The 15,468-nt window shown below is 63.1% G+C and overlaps 1 protein-coding gene across 1 annotated transcript in view; it reads right to left on the minus strand.

Annotated features, from left to right (window-relative positions):
* Positions 1-430: 430 nt before the first annotated feature.
* The window catches only part of RAI1 (retinoic acid induced 1), an 84,835-nt gene continuing 69,797 nt past the window's right edge, over positions 431-15,468 (minus strand). The window contains exons 3-6 of the mRNA XM_043904058.1: positions 7,358-12,887; positions 3,531-3,624; positions 2,064-2,113; positions 431-1,761 (exon numbers count right to left, since the gene is read on the minus strand). Coding sequence (XP_043759993.1) covers positions 1,747-1,761; positions 2,064-2,113; positions 3,531-3,624; positions 7,358-12,871 — 5,673 coding nt within the window. The 5' untranslated portion in view covers positions 12,872-12,887 and the 3' untranslated portion in view covers positions 431-1,746. The remainder of the gene's footprint in view (positions 1,762-2,063; positions 2,114-3,530; positions 3,625-7,357; positions 12,888-15,468) is intronic.

Genomic DNA, 15,468 nt, shown 5'->3' on the forward strand with positions numbered 1-15,468 from the left:
TTCTTTGGGCCTTCCATCCCCCTAGCACCCAGGCAAAGGCTTCCTGGTCCCACCTGCCCTTCTCTGTTTGGGAAGCCTGGCTTTATTCCCTCCAGCTGACCTGGGCCCTGGCGCTGTCGCTAATCTCCTAACCCTTAGGGCCCTTGTGGTCTCAGCTTTTCCTTCTTGCTTCCCCTCCCAGCTTCTGCCCACTTCAGGACCCGGAATGACATGTCCTTGGGATTCTGTGGTGACAGGAGGAACTACAACCTGGGTCTCCCTGTGTGTCTGGGTGTGTCACCTGCCTGACCCCGTCCCCTCATATGAGGCCACGCAGCTGTGGCAGGGCAGCAGGGCAATCTCCCTGACTGCTCATTCCTGTCCCAGAGCCCTCCCCTAAAGCCTGGACCCTCTCCCAGCAGAATCTGGTCAGAATCCACGGGCTGCAGAATTCCAAAACAATCGTTGTATCTTTATTGACTTTTTTTTCTGAATGCAATGACTGTTTTTTTTTTTTTTTTTACTCTTAAGGAAAATAAACATCTTTTAGAAACAGCTCGATACACACAATCTTCAGTGTGAAGCAATATACTAATAAGAACACTAGTCGTCTTAACATTTACAGTCTTCATATATATTATATATATGTATATGTATACATATATATACACTATATAACGAGGCTGGATATAATACACACGTTCACCATTTTACAGTCATATGTACAGAAGTTGCTAGGGCGGCCCCAGGGTGGGGCTGCGTCAGGCCTATCGAAGCGTGGACAGAGCTGAGGACACGGACAGACAGGCGGACGAACTGGTGGGCACTGGCCCGGGCGGTGGTGGCTGCATGGGGAAGGAGGCAGCGCTGGAGCCACCTTCCCAGCAAGGGCCCCGTGCTAAGGGGCGCACGACGCACAGTGGCGACAAACGGAGAAGCGAGCATGTTCCCAACATATATACATTCTATGTGACATATATATAGAGGGGCACACAGGTGTGTACATGGATCTAGCGCTGTCTCCGCTCCCGTGCGAGTGGCGCTGTGGCCCCTGGAGACGGTGGTCGTGCGGAGGGTTGGTCACGAGTCTGCCAGGGATGGAGACTCCTTCTGCGCTCCCAGGCTGGGCTCCAGGGATGGGGTGGGCTGGAAGGGGAACAGGCAGAAGCCAGCAGGGGCAAGTCTGCCCACGCCCAGGAAGGTCGCGTCCCTCGAGCACAGGCCCCAGATGCTCGGCCCTCCAGACCTCACGCAGGTTTTGGCCGAGGCTGGGCAATTAGGGTGCACAGCTTCCAGCCCCTCCTCTGCCGGGCAGGACTTGCCAATCCCCCTATCCCTACCCATTCCCAGGGTGTCCGGCTGCGGGCCACGACCGACCCACGTGGAATGTGTACCACGTCATCCTGGAACTTTCAGGGAGAAATGTGTCCCCAGGCTACAGGCCTCCCAGCCCCGCCAGAGTCTGGGTGTCCCAAGGGGTCTGGCCGCTCCGCGGGCTAACCCCTCTCCAAGCCTGGCCAGGGGATGGGGGCGAGAAGGCCCTGTGCCGTCCGGTGCCAGGAGCAGACGGATCCAGAACGTGTTTTCTACCCAACCGGGGACCACTAGCTTCCGCCCAAGGCGGCCAGATCCAAGGTTCGGTTCCGAATCAGGGATCCGCTCAGGACCCGCGCCGGAAGCAGCGCAAAGGCCCGGGGGCTACGCCTGCGGCTCCTCTCCTCGGCGGCGGGCGGGCTGGCTCCGGCGGCTCCTCCGGCCGGGAGTGGATTACAACGGCAGCCTCTGAGGGAAAGAGACACGAGGCGCGCTGCCTACGGCGGTGCACATGCCAAGGGGTCAACCCCTCCGGACCCGCCCCGGATCCGCAGTGAGAGCGAAGAAGCCCCGCCGGCAGCTCGGCCTGGAGGTTGGCCTCCGCGGCCCGCCCCCGGGCTGGGCCCGCCCCCGGCGCGCGCGGGAGTTTAAGTGGCCCGGGGCCCTCGCGTGCGCACCCGCCACCGTCAGGTCTGCCTGGAGCCGATGGGCCTGCGGCGGGGTATGGTCTCCAGCCTGGGCCCCTCCAAGGGGGGCTCGCGGTCACTCACCTTATGTTTGGGGCATTTCAAAGAAAAGTTCTCTTCAATGAATATACAACCTATGAGCAAACAGAAGTTCGCGCGGTCAGAATTGGCGTCGTGTGTGGCCGGGAGGGGGGCGCCCACCGCCCTGGACGCCCCCGGTTGCAGGTTTCTTTTCAGAGTAAGTCAAACTCTGACTGCCCTCCAGCCCCGCTGGCTTGCCTGTCCTTTACTCTCTCCTCCCCCTGGAACCCCCTCTCGTCATAGGGAGGCCTCCCCTAACTCTCCAGCCTGTCCGCCTGCAAACAGCCAAGCCAATCCAACAGCACATCCCTTCTGCCCCGCCCTGGCCGGCACTGGGGGTGGCCCTGCTGGAGACAGATGGGGCGGGAGCAGAGCTGGGAAGGCTCCAGACCTCGTCTGGGTCCAGCAGCCTCAGCTGAGCTGCTAGCTGACCACAGCCACCTGGGTGGGCTCTGCCCGCCAACCCCTATGCGCCTCCCTGAGACTTAGTAATGCAGCTAATACAGCAGCGGCACAGCCTGCCCTGCCTCAGGCCTGCCCCCTGCCTGGGGACACTGGCCACCTCCCTCTTTGCCATCCTTCCAGTACGGCAGCCCCTGCTTTCTGTGCCAAAGCCTCTGGGGCTCCCAGGGCGGCGGGAGTGGGGAGGGTCCTGGCAGGGGAGGCCTCTGCTCTGTCATATGGCAAGGTTTTCATACCCTCACCCCCTTCCAGGGCAGCAGGGGGCGGGGGACAGAGGTCCTGGGCCCTCCCCGAACTGAACCAGTGCTGCCCTCTCTGGGTCGTGTGCATGGCCTCATTGCCTGCCCCAGAGAGCTGCAGAAAGAAATGACTCTCCCCTCTGCTTCACAGATGGGGCCCTGACTGTAGAGGCGTGGAGGGATGCACCCAGGCCACGCATGAAGGATGCCACCAGGATCAGGGGCTCCAGGCTCTCTGGCCCAGGCAGTCTGTGCTCTGTGTGCCTGGCAATAGTAGGTACTCAATAAATGCCCACAGAACAGATGAGTGAGTGAGCAGAAAGAACAGGGCAGGTGCAGGGAGCCTGGCATGGCCCTGCTTCCCCCTTCCACAGCTTCTGTTTTGAATCTCCTCTCCTTCCATCCCACTCAGTTTTTGTCACTGAACTGTATCTCCCCTTTTTCCGCCAACTCAGTGAACCCCTATTCAGACTTCAGAGGCCCAGCCCGGTAGCCCTGCTCTTTGAGGCCTGAGATCCTCCCCAGCTCTAGGCACCCCTTGGCGACAGCAGCTCACATACAGCTTTCAACCTTGTAGTCTGTGCTTCTCCAGCAGGTGGCTGAGGAATGACGTGTCTCGCCAGCATTGCCCAGCAGAGGGCCTGGCTGAGAGACACCAGAAGATAAAGAACTGCTGGGGCAGAAGAGGGAAGCAGGGGGGGTCGAGTGGGGCGGGTTCAAGGAGCTGTGCCCGCATCCCCCAACCTGCTGTCTGCTAGGGCTGACTTACCCGCATCGCTGGCACACGGGTAATGGTAGGTGTGGAGGCATCCTTTGTGGCAGCACCCTATGGTGGCCCCCGCTTCTTGGCAGCTGGAACAAGTCTGGCAAGGAGAGGGAAGACAGGTGAGTCTGCCGCTGAGGGGCCCGGGAGGCCCCCACCCCTTTCTCCGAACAGGCCCTCAAAAGGCAGCTGTGGGGGAGCTCAGGATGGTCATCGGCACCTTGGGTGGGGAGCTCTCTGGGTGGGTGGGAGACCTCGTGCATAACCATAGGGGTCTCTGCGTCCAGCAGATGTGGGCGAGTGATGGCTTGGCCACCGTGTACTGCGTGACATCAGCTGAGCACCACGGCTCTTCCCACCTGCTTCATACAGCAGGGACGGCTCCTGCCTTACGGGATGGTCTCAAAGACTGAAGGAGTGACCCTGGGGGCCCAGTGGGTGACAGGAACTTACGAGGCCAGTCACCACCTGGCCGTGCCCTTGCCTGCCAACTCTTCCCCACAACCTCCAGGTGGACTGCCTTCATGGGCCTACTCTACAGTGAAGTTGGGGCTCCCTCCCACTCCAGGAAAGGTGGTGAGCATTGTTTCTCGCCCTTTCTGGTGGCAGAAGCAGCACTGAAGCAAGTCAGAGGCCCCACCCTGAGGGGCCATTCAACACCCCCTGCCAGGACTTGGGAGGGGGTAACACAGCTGGTGCCCGGACACAGGGTGCATGTGAACCCCAGGCCAGCCAGCAAGGCAGCTGGGCCACTCTGGGTCTCAGAAATGGGTCTGCTGAGCTTGAGGGCTGCCTGCAGGGGGACCAACTGGGAGAGGATGGTGATGCTAAGAAGACCCTTGGAAGAGCAAAGCAAAACCTGAGGCCTGGGGAGGGACAGACCCCAGATCCCGCAGACCCTGGGCCCCCACTGCAGCAGAGGCCTGAGATGGGAGAGGGGAGCAGAGAAGGGAGCAGGCCCACGCCAGGAGGTTGAGTCACAGAAACCAGTAACTGCAGTTTGACGCACCAGGTCCGTGTGGAGGCCGCCTCCTTGTAACGACCTGATGGCGCTGGCATCATTGTTCATTTTACCCAGGTGAGTGATGAGAGCTCAGAGAAGCCCAGTGAGTTGCCTGAGGGCACATAGCTCAGGAGGAGCTGGACAGGGCTTTGAGCCCAGCAACGGAGCTGGGGCACAGGCTGGCCATCATGGTGCCGTGCTGCTGGGGCAGGTGGGCTCCTTCCAAGGACTGGGGGGAGCCCACTCCCAGCAGGAGGGAGAGGCCAGGGATTGTCTCTACCCTTCCTGGCTCTAATTCATGCCTGAGAATGCTCCCTCTGGTGCCCAGCTGGGGTGGGGAGCGGCAGGGTGGGAAACTGAGGGAACACCAGTGTTCATATGCTCCTTCTGAATGGTGGTGTCTTTCTGATCAGGGTTGAGTCTCCAGGCCCCCCATTTCTTGGCTCACAAAGGGGTGATGAAGCAGGAACAGGCCCCCAGACCTGGCCCAAGTGTCCCACCCACAGCAGCCCTTGGATGTTCTGATGGCTGAAGAGTGACAGTGGGCTCCTCTGGCTGACGGCTTCTCGCACCCCATCTGCACAGAGGCCCCTCAAACCCTGGAGACAGGCCTCTAGAGGTGGAAGCAGAGCAAGGCCTCAGGCCCTCCTAAACCCAGCACGCGCATTCTGATCTGTCCCCCTGGGGGCGGCCAAGGGCCCTAGCAGTTCAAGGGAGAGGCAGACTCCCGGGTGGTGGGCATGGTGTGGCTCAGGGCTGACAGATGGTGTGGGGGCTGCAGCAGGGGACACAGAAGGGCGTGCCCCTGGAGGCCTGCACAGGAGTTCTGATCCAGCAGAGAGCTGATGGGTTTGAAGGTGGGAGCAAGGGCCCCTACTGTGTGGGTGTGGGGGGTATGTGGCCATCCACACAGTCACAGCCTGCTGATGGGCTTGGTGCCCTGAGGCTCACAGTGGACAGTGACTTGCTGGGGTCATGGAACTGGCTCCCTGTAGAGCTGGGACTGGAACTGGGGTCCACACGGTTCCAAGACCACCTTAGGCCACCAAGCTCCGAGGCAGAAAGGGTTTCAGGGGGGCAGGTGGCCCTGGGAGGCCTGGGCTGTCAGAGGGGAGGGGGACGAACCACGACCTGGGGAGCGCCAGACACTGCCTGTCTTCCCAGGGTGTCCTCCAGGTGGGGTGCTGCTCCCATGAGCCCCTCGGAGGCTTGCCTGGCTGCTAGTCCCAGCCAGCCCAGCCCAGCCCAGGACCACCTCTCTAGCAGGGAGGCTCTTCTGATCCTTGAGTAACTGGAGTGGACACTGTTGCCGGTGACCAGTGAACATCCCTCCCCCGCCACTTCCAACCTTCCAGGGCCGCTCCCCAGGTGGGAGGCCTCGGGACCCGTCATGGAGGATGGCACAGTGGGCAGAGATGGGACCACCAGGCCAAGTGCTCCAGTACTTAATAGCCATGTGACACCAGGAAAGCACAAGGCCACTCAGACCCCCCGCATCTGCCTCAGTCCAGCAGGAGGCCGGTGACGTCAGTGATGTCAGACCAAAGTGCCCGGAACAGGCAACTGAGGACGGACCACGGTCGGCCCCCACTCAAGCTCAGACAAGGTGCAGAAGCAGCACAGCCGGGTCGGGGCCGAGAGGATGTGCACCTTGGGGGTAGGCCACCCGGCGCCTTCTGGAGGGGATCTGAGCCTGGGCGTCATCGTTCAGTGGAGGGGAACACCTGAACCTATTTCAAGGAAGCTGGGAAGGAGACAGTGATGAGAGAGAAGCAAAAACACAGGAGGGGAGGAAAGGAGAACTGAGCAGGGAAGCGCAGGGGCCCTGGGCTGTCAGGCCAGGAGGGCCTTCCTCCATCAGGGTGGAGGCTGGCGGAGGGTTTCCCTGGCACGGAGAGCTCCTGGACCCCATCCTGGTAGCAGAGGATTAGGGAACAAGATGTGGACAGCAAAGTCGTCTCCCTGGTGACGGCCAGCACAGGGCTGCTCATCGGGGCTGGGGGAGTGGGGACCAAGAGGGAGCAGGTGGGCAGGCAGGGAGGGTGCAGGGCAGTGAGCTGGAGGGTGGCATGGTGGGTGCCTGCCCAGGAGACACTGGACAGCAGTGTGGCGAGGGGGCAGAAGCATGGTCCACAGCAGGGAGCTCATGGAGCAGGAGAGCTGTAGTAACCAGAGTGACATTCACTGCTGGGACGCGACATGCTGGTGTCGTCAGAGAGCTGCCACTGTCACAGCCCCAGCAGATACGTCATGGGCTCGTGGGTAGGCCAGGCACAGCTGTGACAGCTTCATGGGACTGTTATGCCCACTTTAGAGATGAAGAAAAGGAGGCACAGAGAGGTTAGGCTACGTGCCTAGAGGCACACAGCGACTGCAGTTCCTCTGGGATATTTCAGGGCTTTGCAGGAAAGACCCCTGAACCACCCTACCGACAAGGGCTGACTATCCAGCCACCTGTTGTTGGAGGGGCTCTGTCTCCAAGGCCCTGATCCACCTCAGATCATAAGAGGCAGGCAGTTCTGAGGCCCCTTATCATCTGGGGACTCAGTGTCCTGCTGATTACTGGAGACAGGTGTCAGGAGGGTGCAAGGGCTGCAGCTGGAAGGGGTCGGTTGAGTGTGTGGTGGGTACGGGCTGAGTGGGCAGCAGGGAGGTCTAGGACAGGGTGGGCAACTGTGTCCTATCTTGGCCTGGGGGTGCCTCTGCTCTCTGGCTAAGCCTCCGGACTCATTTGTGACTTGGTCTGTTTGGCTCACACCACAGCACTGGAAAGGCCTGCCTGACTGCCTGCAGAACCCAAGGACCCCACCTGGCGGGACTGGCCTCTTACCATGTCCAGGGCCACCTTCATGGCCTCCTGTAGCCCAAAGAGCTTCCCGGCCACCAGGTAGACCCCGCCTGTCCACACGGCGCAGGCCTCATGCACCCAGTGCTCCTGGGTGTCCCCGCCAGGCTCGGCCAGCGGCTCCTTGCTGCACTCGTGCTTACGGCTCTTGTCAGCTGGGGCTGCCTCCTCACTGCCATCCCCCCGACCATCACAGCAGTAGCAACTCTGCAGCCGCCGGGACAGGCCCCGGGCACTAGTGCGCAGAGAGCCCTGCTTGGCCGGATCGGCTGGGCCATCAGGCCTGGGGGGCTTCCCGGTGGTGGTGGTGGCAGCAGCAGACACAGCAGCTGGGCACTCGAGGCCTTTGAGTGTCCTCTCAAGAGGCAGCGAGGCCTCCTCACAGGTGCCCTCCAGCCGCACCTTCTCCTTGAGTTTTGGCTTCTTTTTGGGGAGGCAGTGTTCAGGGTAGTAGGGCCCACAGAGGTCCCCAAGGTCCTTGAAGTTGGCCGGGTTTTGGCAGAGGCAGCAAACAAGGCAAGAGGTACTCAGGGCCTTGGAAACCACGGGCCCCAGGTGCATGGTGGAGGAGAGGGGCAGGGAGGGCCGAGGCTGTGGGACAGAGCCTCCAGGGAGCGTGGCTAGGGAGGCCCCGGCCGCATCCAAGGAGAAGGAGCAGGACGAGGAGGAGGAGGAGGAAGAGGAAGGCTTCCTCTGGGGCTGGGGCTCCTCTCCGGGGGAGTTGACAACAGTGCAAACAGTGGTGAACGCACCCCGCTTCTCTACCCGCACGAAGGGCGAGAAGGCGGGAGTGCGGCTGTCTGCCCGCAGCCGCTTGCAGGAGGAAATGTACTTGAGGCGGATCTCAGGCTCGGCAGGATCCAGGGGCAGCACCTGCTGCTGCCGCCGCCGCTTAGCCCGCCCCTTACAGGGTGAGGAGGTGGTGCTCTTGGCCCGGCCCCGTGTGAGGCGCTTCCGCTTGGAATAGCTGCTGTAGTTGGCATGGCCTGGCTGCTTCTGTGCCCTCGTCTGGGGCTGGCAGGACCGGCCCTCTGGGGGCTGGGCAGCCAGGCCCAGCTCCTCCGTCTTTGGCTTCTTGCCTCCTACGCCAGAGCTGTCCTCACTGCCCCCCTGCGTGCCATTGGCCCTGTCTCGGGGAGTCAGCAGCAGAGCTGGGCCGAGGTGAGGCCTTTTCTCCAGGGAGCCTTTGGGGAGTCCAAGGGCCCCAGCTCTGCCTTTCCGGCTTCTCTTCTTAGGCGCCAGGGCAGTGCCCCCGGGCAGCAGGGCCTCTGGGGACGTGAAGGCCTCCGTTTTGAAACCATCGGTCAAGGACAGTTTCTTACTGTTCACGAGTTTGCCTTTTAAGGATCTATTGGTCGGATTTCTGCACAATGGCTCGGCCCCCAGAGCTGCCGGGAACTTCTGCCCGGGGCTCACATTTAAGAGACCTTCCTCTGTCCCCAGAAGGCTGCCCCCAGTGCTCTTGAGCCCACGTTCCTTCTCGGGGAGGGATGGGCTCACAGGATTCCCGGGAGGGGCCCCTGGTGCTCTGCACGCAAACTTCTTCAGGCTGGGCGAGGTGATCTTCTGCACAATCGCCTCTAGCTTCAAGCCCCGGCCTTTCCGGGGTGGCAGCACCTTGGTCTTCATGGCCCCCTGGAAGGACGCCCGTGAGGCCAGCTTCAGGCTGGTGTCTGGGGTCTCCAGGGGTGGTGGCTTCGCTGTGGGCTCACCATTGCCCTTGGTGGGTTTTGCCTTCTTGGGAGACGTCATCCTCTTGAAGAGGGTGGGGGAGCCCTCGGCCCCCTCCTCCTTCACGTCTCCCCCAAGGCCACCACTGCGTAAGACCAGGTTGCGCTTCTTGGTGGGGACGGGAGCCATGAAGGCTGACTTCCTTTTGAGGGCATGGAGGGGTCGATCTGAGAGCTTGCCGCTGGCACCAGGCTTGGGAACCCTCGCCCGCTGGCCCGCCCTCCCCTCCTTCTGGGGGCTGCCAGTGACCTTGAACGTGGCGGGCAGGTGGTTGTTGGCAAGGAGCTTCTTGGTGGCGCGGCAGTTTGGCAGTCGGCTCTCCGAGGGCCGTCTGCGCTTGGAGTGGAAGGCCTCCTGGGCCCTGCTGCGGGACCGCAGGATCATGGACCGCTGGTCTTTGCCCGGTGCATCCAGTGAGTCCGTCTCCTTGGTCTTGGAGCCCATGGGGCTGCTGTCAGAGGCCACAGGCAGGGCGGCCGGGTTGCTGGGGCTGGACGCGGCCTTTGGGGAGGGCTTCCCCACCCGCTTGCCTGACTTGAAGGCGGCTCGCTGCTTGCCCCCCAGCTTGTCTGGGGGGGCAGGAGTGGTGGGCAGGCCTGGGGGTCCGGGTGTACGGGGCTCGCTCAAGGCCGTGAAGGAGCGGGTGCACATCCTGGGAAGTCCTTCTGAGATCCCCCGGCCCGGGGCCCCCGCCCCTTCCATCTGTCCCTGGGGGGGCCCCGTGCACGATTCGGGGAGCAGCAGGTCTTTGGGCAGTGCCGGTGCCCTGCACGGGGAGTCCTCAGCCTCAGGCAGCCCCCGGTGCACCCGTCGGCTCCGCAAGCTTTTGCCGCGAGGCACGGGCTCTTTCTTGGCGATGGGGGCCTCGGGCACAGCAGGCTTGTTCGGCTTCTGTGCCAGGGAGGCCTCCGGGGTCACGGCGGCAGAATCCCCTGGGGCCAGCACCCCCTCGGGCCCCTCTTCCTCTGGCTTCATGTGGGATAGGGAGGACTCGAACCAGCTCTGAACCTTGGACTCGGCGCCCACGGTGGGGCCCAGCAAGATGACCGAATCCCCGGAGAGGGGGCATGGGGAGCCCCAGCCGGCCTTGGGGTCCAGCACCTCCTCCACCTCCTCCTTGCCACACAGCAGCGTGGCCTTGGGCGACAGCGCGTCCTGCAGGCCTGGCCTCTGCTCAGGGCTGCCCAGGAGCTCGCACAGGGACGAGTACTCCTCAGCCTCCAGGTCCTCCTTCCGGCCTGGCGCCGGCAGCAGTGGGAGGTCCCCAAAGTCGGCAGCCGAGCAGCAGTGCCGGCTGTCCTCCAGCCAGCGGTCGGCCTTGCCCACCTCGGGGCACTGAAGCAGCCCGCCCGCCTCCTCCTTCACTCCGCCCGCCGCCTCCTGCTGGGAGTCCCGGGGCACCGCAGCCTTCTCCCCAGGGGGCGCCTCCTCCTGGAAGCCCAGGCAGGCCGAAGCCTCTCGGGCTTCGTCCTGGCCGGCACTGTCAGTGACCTTTCCACCCTGCTCCAGACCCTTGGTGAGCTCACTGGGGTGCAGCCCCCAGCGAGGACAGGCATCCCCCAGGTTCTCCTCGGGCCAGGCAAAGGGGTGGGCACCATCCGCGGAGCCGGCAGAGGTCGTGTCTGGGAAGCAGTCAAAAGCCACGGTCGGGTCTGAGGCAGTGGCCCCCAGGGTGGGCTTGGTGCCAAAGGAGAGGGGACCAGCTGTCTTCTTGGGGTCAGGGGTGGTGAAGCCCACAGAGGGGTCTTCAAATAGCCCCGGACTGAAGTCCTTGGCACTGCTGCCCTTGTCCAGCTGCAGGGCCTCAGGCAGGGCCTCCGGCTCCCCTGGCCGTGGCCATGCACTCTTGGCCACAGGGTCCAGGCAGGCGCTGTGGTTCTCCAGAGAGAAGGGCGGCTTGCCGGCGTCTTTGGCCAGGCCCGGAGCCTCGACCCAGGCCTTGTCAGCCTTCTCGCTGATGGCCTCCTGCAGCCCCAGGATCTCAGAGGCCAAGTCCTCCTGTGCCAGGGCACTGAGCAGCAGTCGTGGGCAGTCCCGCTCGCCGGCTACAAGCTTGGAGAAGCTGTCGAGGGGCAGGCTGCCGTGCAGGCTCTGGAAGGAGTCGTCAGACTTGGTGGACATGTCGTCTGGCGAGGTCACGGAGCAGGTGGACACGGACTCGGGCTTGGCCTTGGAGCCGCTGTGGACCCTGGCGGGGCTGCCTCGGGCCTGGCTGCAGTAGAGGAAGCTGCGCTCCAGTGGGTCCTCAGAGCCGCTCAGGTAGTCAGCCTCAGGCGGCTCAGCGTGCGTGGACTGTGGTGTGCTGCTCAGCGGCTCCGACAGCGGTGTGCCCGCTGGCTCGGCCGAGTAGCCGCTGCCCTCGGGGCTGCAGTGCTGGCTTTTGTGCTGCTCCGGGGTCCGGGCCACCAGGCTCTTGAGGCTCTTCTTCTGAGGCCCGGCCGCCTTGGACAGCAGCAGCTGCTGCACGGTGTTAGAGATGTTCTCCACCTGGGAGGTCAGGGCCGTGAGGCTATGCAGGCTGAGGTCCGACAGCAGGCTCTCAGGAAGCTTGTCCTTCTGCAAGGCCTTGCAGTTGGCGGCCTGGGTGTCCACAGAGCCAGCAGCATCTGTCGGGGAGGGGTTGAGCAGGGGCATGAAGTGGCTGTGGTCAGTGAGGCCGGCGGGGAAGGCCCCAGGGCCGAGTGGCTGCTGGTTGTAGGGAAAGTTCTCCAGGTTGGGCATCAGTGGTGATGGGGTGGAGCTGTAGGAGGGTGAGCGGCCCACGGAGCGGGCGGGTGAGTGGCCGGAGCCGGGGCTGAAGGTCTGGTAGTACTGCTCTGGGGTCCTGACGGTTGCATCCGGCTGACAGTAACCTGGGCCTTGCTGCCCATAGTGTTGGTACTTGGTGAGGTTTTGGTAGTGCAGGCTTTCCTGGGTATGGTGACGGCTCTGGAGGGCCTGCTGCTGCTGCTGCTGCTTCTGTGTGTCATAGCTGAGGCGGCTGGACTGGTAGGCATGAAGGTTCGGGACCCGCTGGCTGGGGGCCAGGCTGGCGTTGGCGGTCAGCGGCCTGTCGTGGGGCTGGGCGGAGGGGGCCGTGCAGCTCTTGTAGGAGTGGGCCCCCTGCCCGCCGGCCTGGCCACTGGAGGAGTAGGTAGAGGAGGCGGGGAAGGACTGGGACTGCTGGGGGAAGTGGCCGCCCTGGGGGAAGGGCAGCGGGGAGGCAATGTCACTCTGGGGTTTCTGCCTCTGGAGCTTGGGGTATGCCAGGGATGGCGGGGGCTGTGGCAGCTGCTGCTGGACGTGGAGGGCGTGAGTCCGGAAGGGCAGCTGGGCACCCTGCTCAGGGTACTGCCGGCTGGGGGGCACCACCGTCTTTTTCATCAGGTTCTCGTCATATTTGCCCACCCCGCCTGGCAGGGGCTGCGGCTGAGGAGGGGGTGGCTGGGGGCCCCCCCAGGCCTGCAGGCCCTCCTCGCCTGAGTAGCGGCCTGGGTAGGGGCTGCCGTCCTGGACGGTGTAGCCTGCGAAGGCCGGCCTCCCTGGCGGGGCCTGCGGCGAGGACAGGCCTTTACCAGCACGCGCGGTGGCGGGCGTGCCCGCGCCGCCCTCGTAGCCGGGGAAGGGCTGCGGGCCGTAGTAGTCCTTGGTCAGCAGACGCTGCCGGTCGCAGCTCAGCCCGGCCTGACTTGGCTGCCTATAGTTCTCCAGGCGCGACGTCTCCTGTGAGGTCTGCTGGTAGGTCTGCTGTTTGCCATGGAAACCACACCTTTCTCGAAAAGACTGCATGACTTGGGCTGGTTATCTGTGAAAAGAGAAAGGGCAAGAGGGAGGGCGGGGGGAGGAGGGCAGAGCGGGCGGGGTTCAGACGGGCCATTTCCTTCCCTTGGAAAGCCAGCCCCCTCCCGCCCTGCCCCCTCCTGCAGCCGCCCCACCAGCTGTGCACATATTGACAACTTCTGTGTCAGGGCCGCGTGCTCTGTAATTCCTGCTCTGACGGGGACAGGGAGGTGCAGTCTGGCTGCCCCCCCTCCTGCCACCAGTTCCCCCTCCCCCTCTCCGCCAGCTCAGAATCATTTAGCCATTCCCGCTCCCCTGTCCCCTGGGGCTGCTGGATCCGGTAATCTAGCCCCAGTGCGGCAGTGTTCAGGCGTGACCCAGCTCGTGCGTGTGTGTATGTGTGTGCCTGTGTGTGTGCGTGGCACGGGGGATGGCCTGCCCTGCCCCAGAAACCACTCACTGAGGCCTGGAGTCTGCACATGTGAGTATGTGTGCGTGTGCGCGCGCGCACACACACACACACACCCCTTCTCCATCACTGCACACACACCTTCTTCATCACTGCATACACACAATCCCCTTGTCTATTACACACACCTTCTCCATCACACACACACTCCCCTTGTCTATCCTTACACACACACACACACACCCCTTCTCCATCACTGCATACACATTCTCCTTGTCTATCATCAGACACACACCCCTTCTCCATCACTGCACACACACATTCCCCTTGTCTATCATCAGACACACACACCTCCATCACTGCACACACACACACTCCCCGTGCCTATTACATACACTCCCCTTGTCTATCCTTACACACACACACACACACCCCTTCTCCATCACTGCACACACACATTCCCCTTGTCTATCATCAGACACACACACCTTCTCCATCACTGCACACACACATACACACCTTCATCACTGCACACACACACACACTCCCGTTCTCCATCACTGCTATGCCCTCTGGAAGCTGTCTGCTCCGTCTGGCAGACGCTGACGAGGGGCCGCCAAGCCACTGTGGGCATAAGCTGTCCCTCCCAGGAGCGCGGGCAGTGGCCCTGCCTCCTGTGTTGGTGTCACAGGCACGCAAACAGGCTGCGCGGCCCTGATGAGGCAGCGGTGGGGCAGAGCTGCAGTCCCTCTGTCTGAGGCGCCTGGGCCTCCAGGTCAGCCCCGCCCGCCTGCACCAGGTCAGGGCCAGGCCGAGAGCCCATCTGTTTATGATTTTCGGGGCCGGGCACGCAAGGGGTCCAACCTGCACCAAAGCAAGATCCTGGGTCAGGAAATGACCTCAGGGTGGGGGTGGGGCTGGGGGGGCCCTTCAGGGCAGAACAATGGGGTCACATAACAGGCTGGCTGTAGCGTCCAGGCTAGTGGCCCCCCTCCCCTCCCCCAAGACCCTTCGAGGAGGGAGGAAGGAGCAAGGACACCCTGGCTCGCGGAGACAGAACGAGGGCTGGTGGCAGCCTGTGTCCCGGCCGCTGGGTTTACCCACACCTCGCTCACCTGCAGGGCCCAGGCCCCCAGAAGGGCACAGGGGACTTTTCAGGGCCAGTTCCAAACCCAAGAGGAAAGGGTGGCCTGGCATGTGCTTCGGGCCTCCAGGGCTGTGTGAGGCATGGAAAATACGGGGGCACAGAGAAGGGGGGCAGACACGCAGATGTGAAAGGGAAGAGGCATTCCCCCGGGGGTCTTGGTCACCCCTTCTTCACCCAGCTCCCACCTCCTCATGCAGTTGTGGGGGTTGGGGGGCAGCTGACCTGGGAGGGGCCCGAGTTGAGTAGGTCCAGCCCAGGGTAGGTCCAGGACGGCCCCAAGGAGCCCCATCAGCCCAGCCCAGGCCCCTCCCTGCCCTTGGCGGTTGGCTGGTTCAGCCCCAGGGCCCCAAGCCCACCGCAGGGTCCCAAGCCCACCACAGGGTCCCATAGCCCACTCCAGGGCCAGCCCCACGGCCATGGCCTCTCCCTGGCTCATCACAGGCGCCCTGATGTGGAAGCCCCACTCTGACCCACTTCAGTCCATCCCGCGGCTTGGATCAAACGCGACAGGAGTGCCTGCTGTGACCCAGAGCTGGAGGCAGTGCTGGTTCTAACGGGCGGCTCCTGCAGGTGGGCAGCCCCAGGGCCCCCACACCGAGCTCCCAGGTGGGTGCCCCCTGCCACCCTCGGGCAGCACTCGCGGGCGGCCCCCCGCTGCCCAGGCTGTCAGAGGCAGGTGGAGGCGCCGCTGCTCAGGGTGTCCCCCGTGGGTAGGCAGGGTCGGCTGGGCCCCTGGGCCCTGCCCTGCCCTCCCCGGCCACGTTACAAGCCCGGAACTCGCACACCCAGGCTGGCTCAGGAGGCTTCGCCTCGTCTATCTGCACAAATTACATCCCGGCTTTTATTAGTCCCAGATCGCGCTCATTTCCCGCTGAGTGTCCTGTGGATATCATTAACATTTCTACAGCTTTTTTTAATATACTTTTTTCACATTCCCCCAAAATGCATTACCAGAAACATTATTTAAAAAGAGAGTGTGCTCTGACCAGCGCCCCCTCCCTGTTTAACCAGTCCAGCTGCCGCATCTTTTAATGTCGCCAAGCAGTGTTA

Source organism: Cervus elaphus, chromosome 5, assembly GCF_910594005.1.
Source record: "Cervus elaphus chromosome 5, mCerEla1.1, whole genome shotgun sequence".
Lineage (NCBI taxonomy): Eukaryota > Metazoa > Chordata > Mammalia > Artiodactyla > Cervidae > Cervus > Cervus elaphus.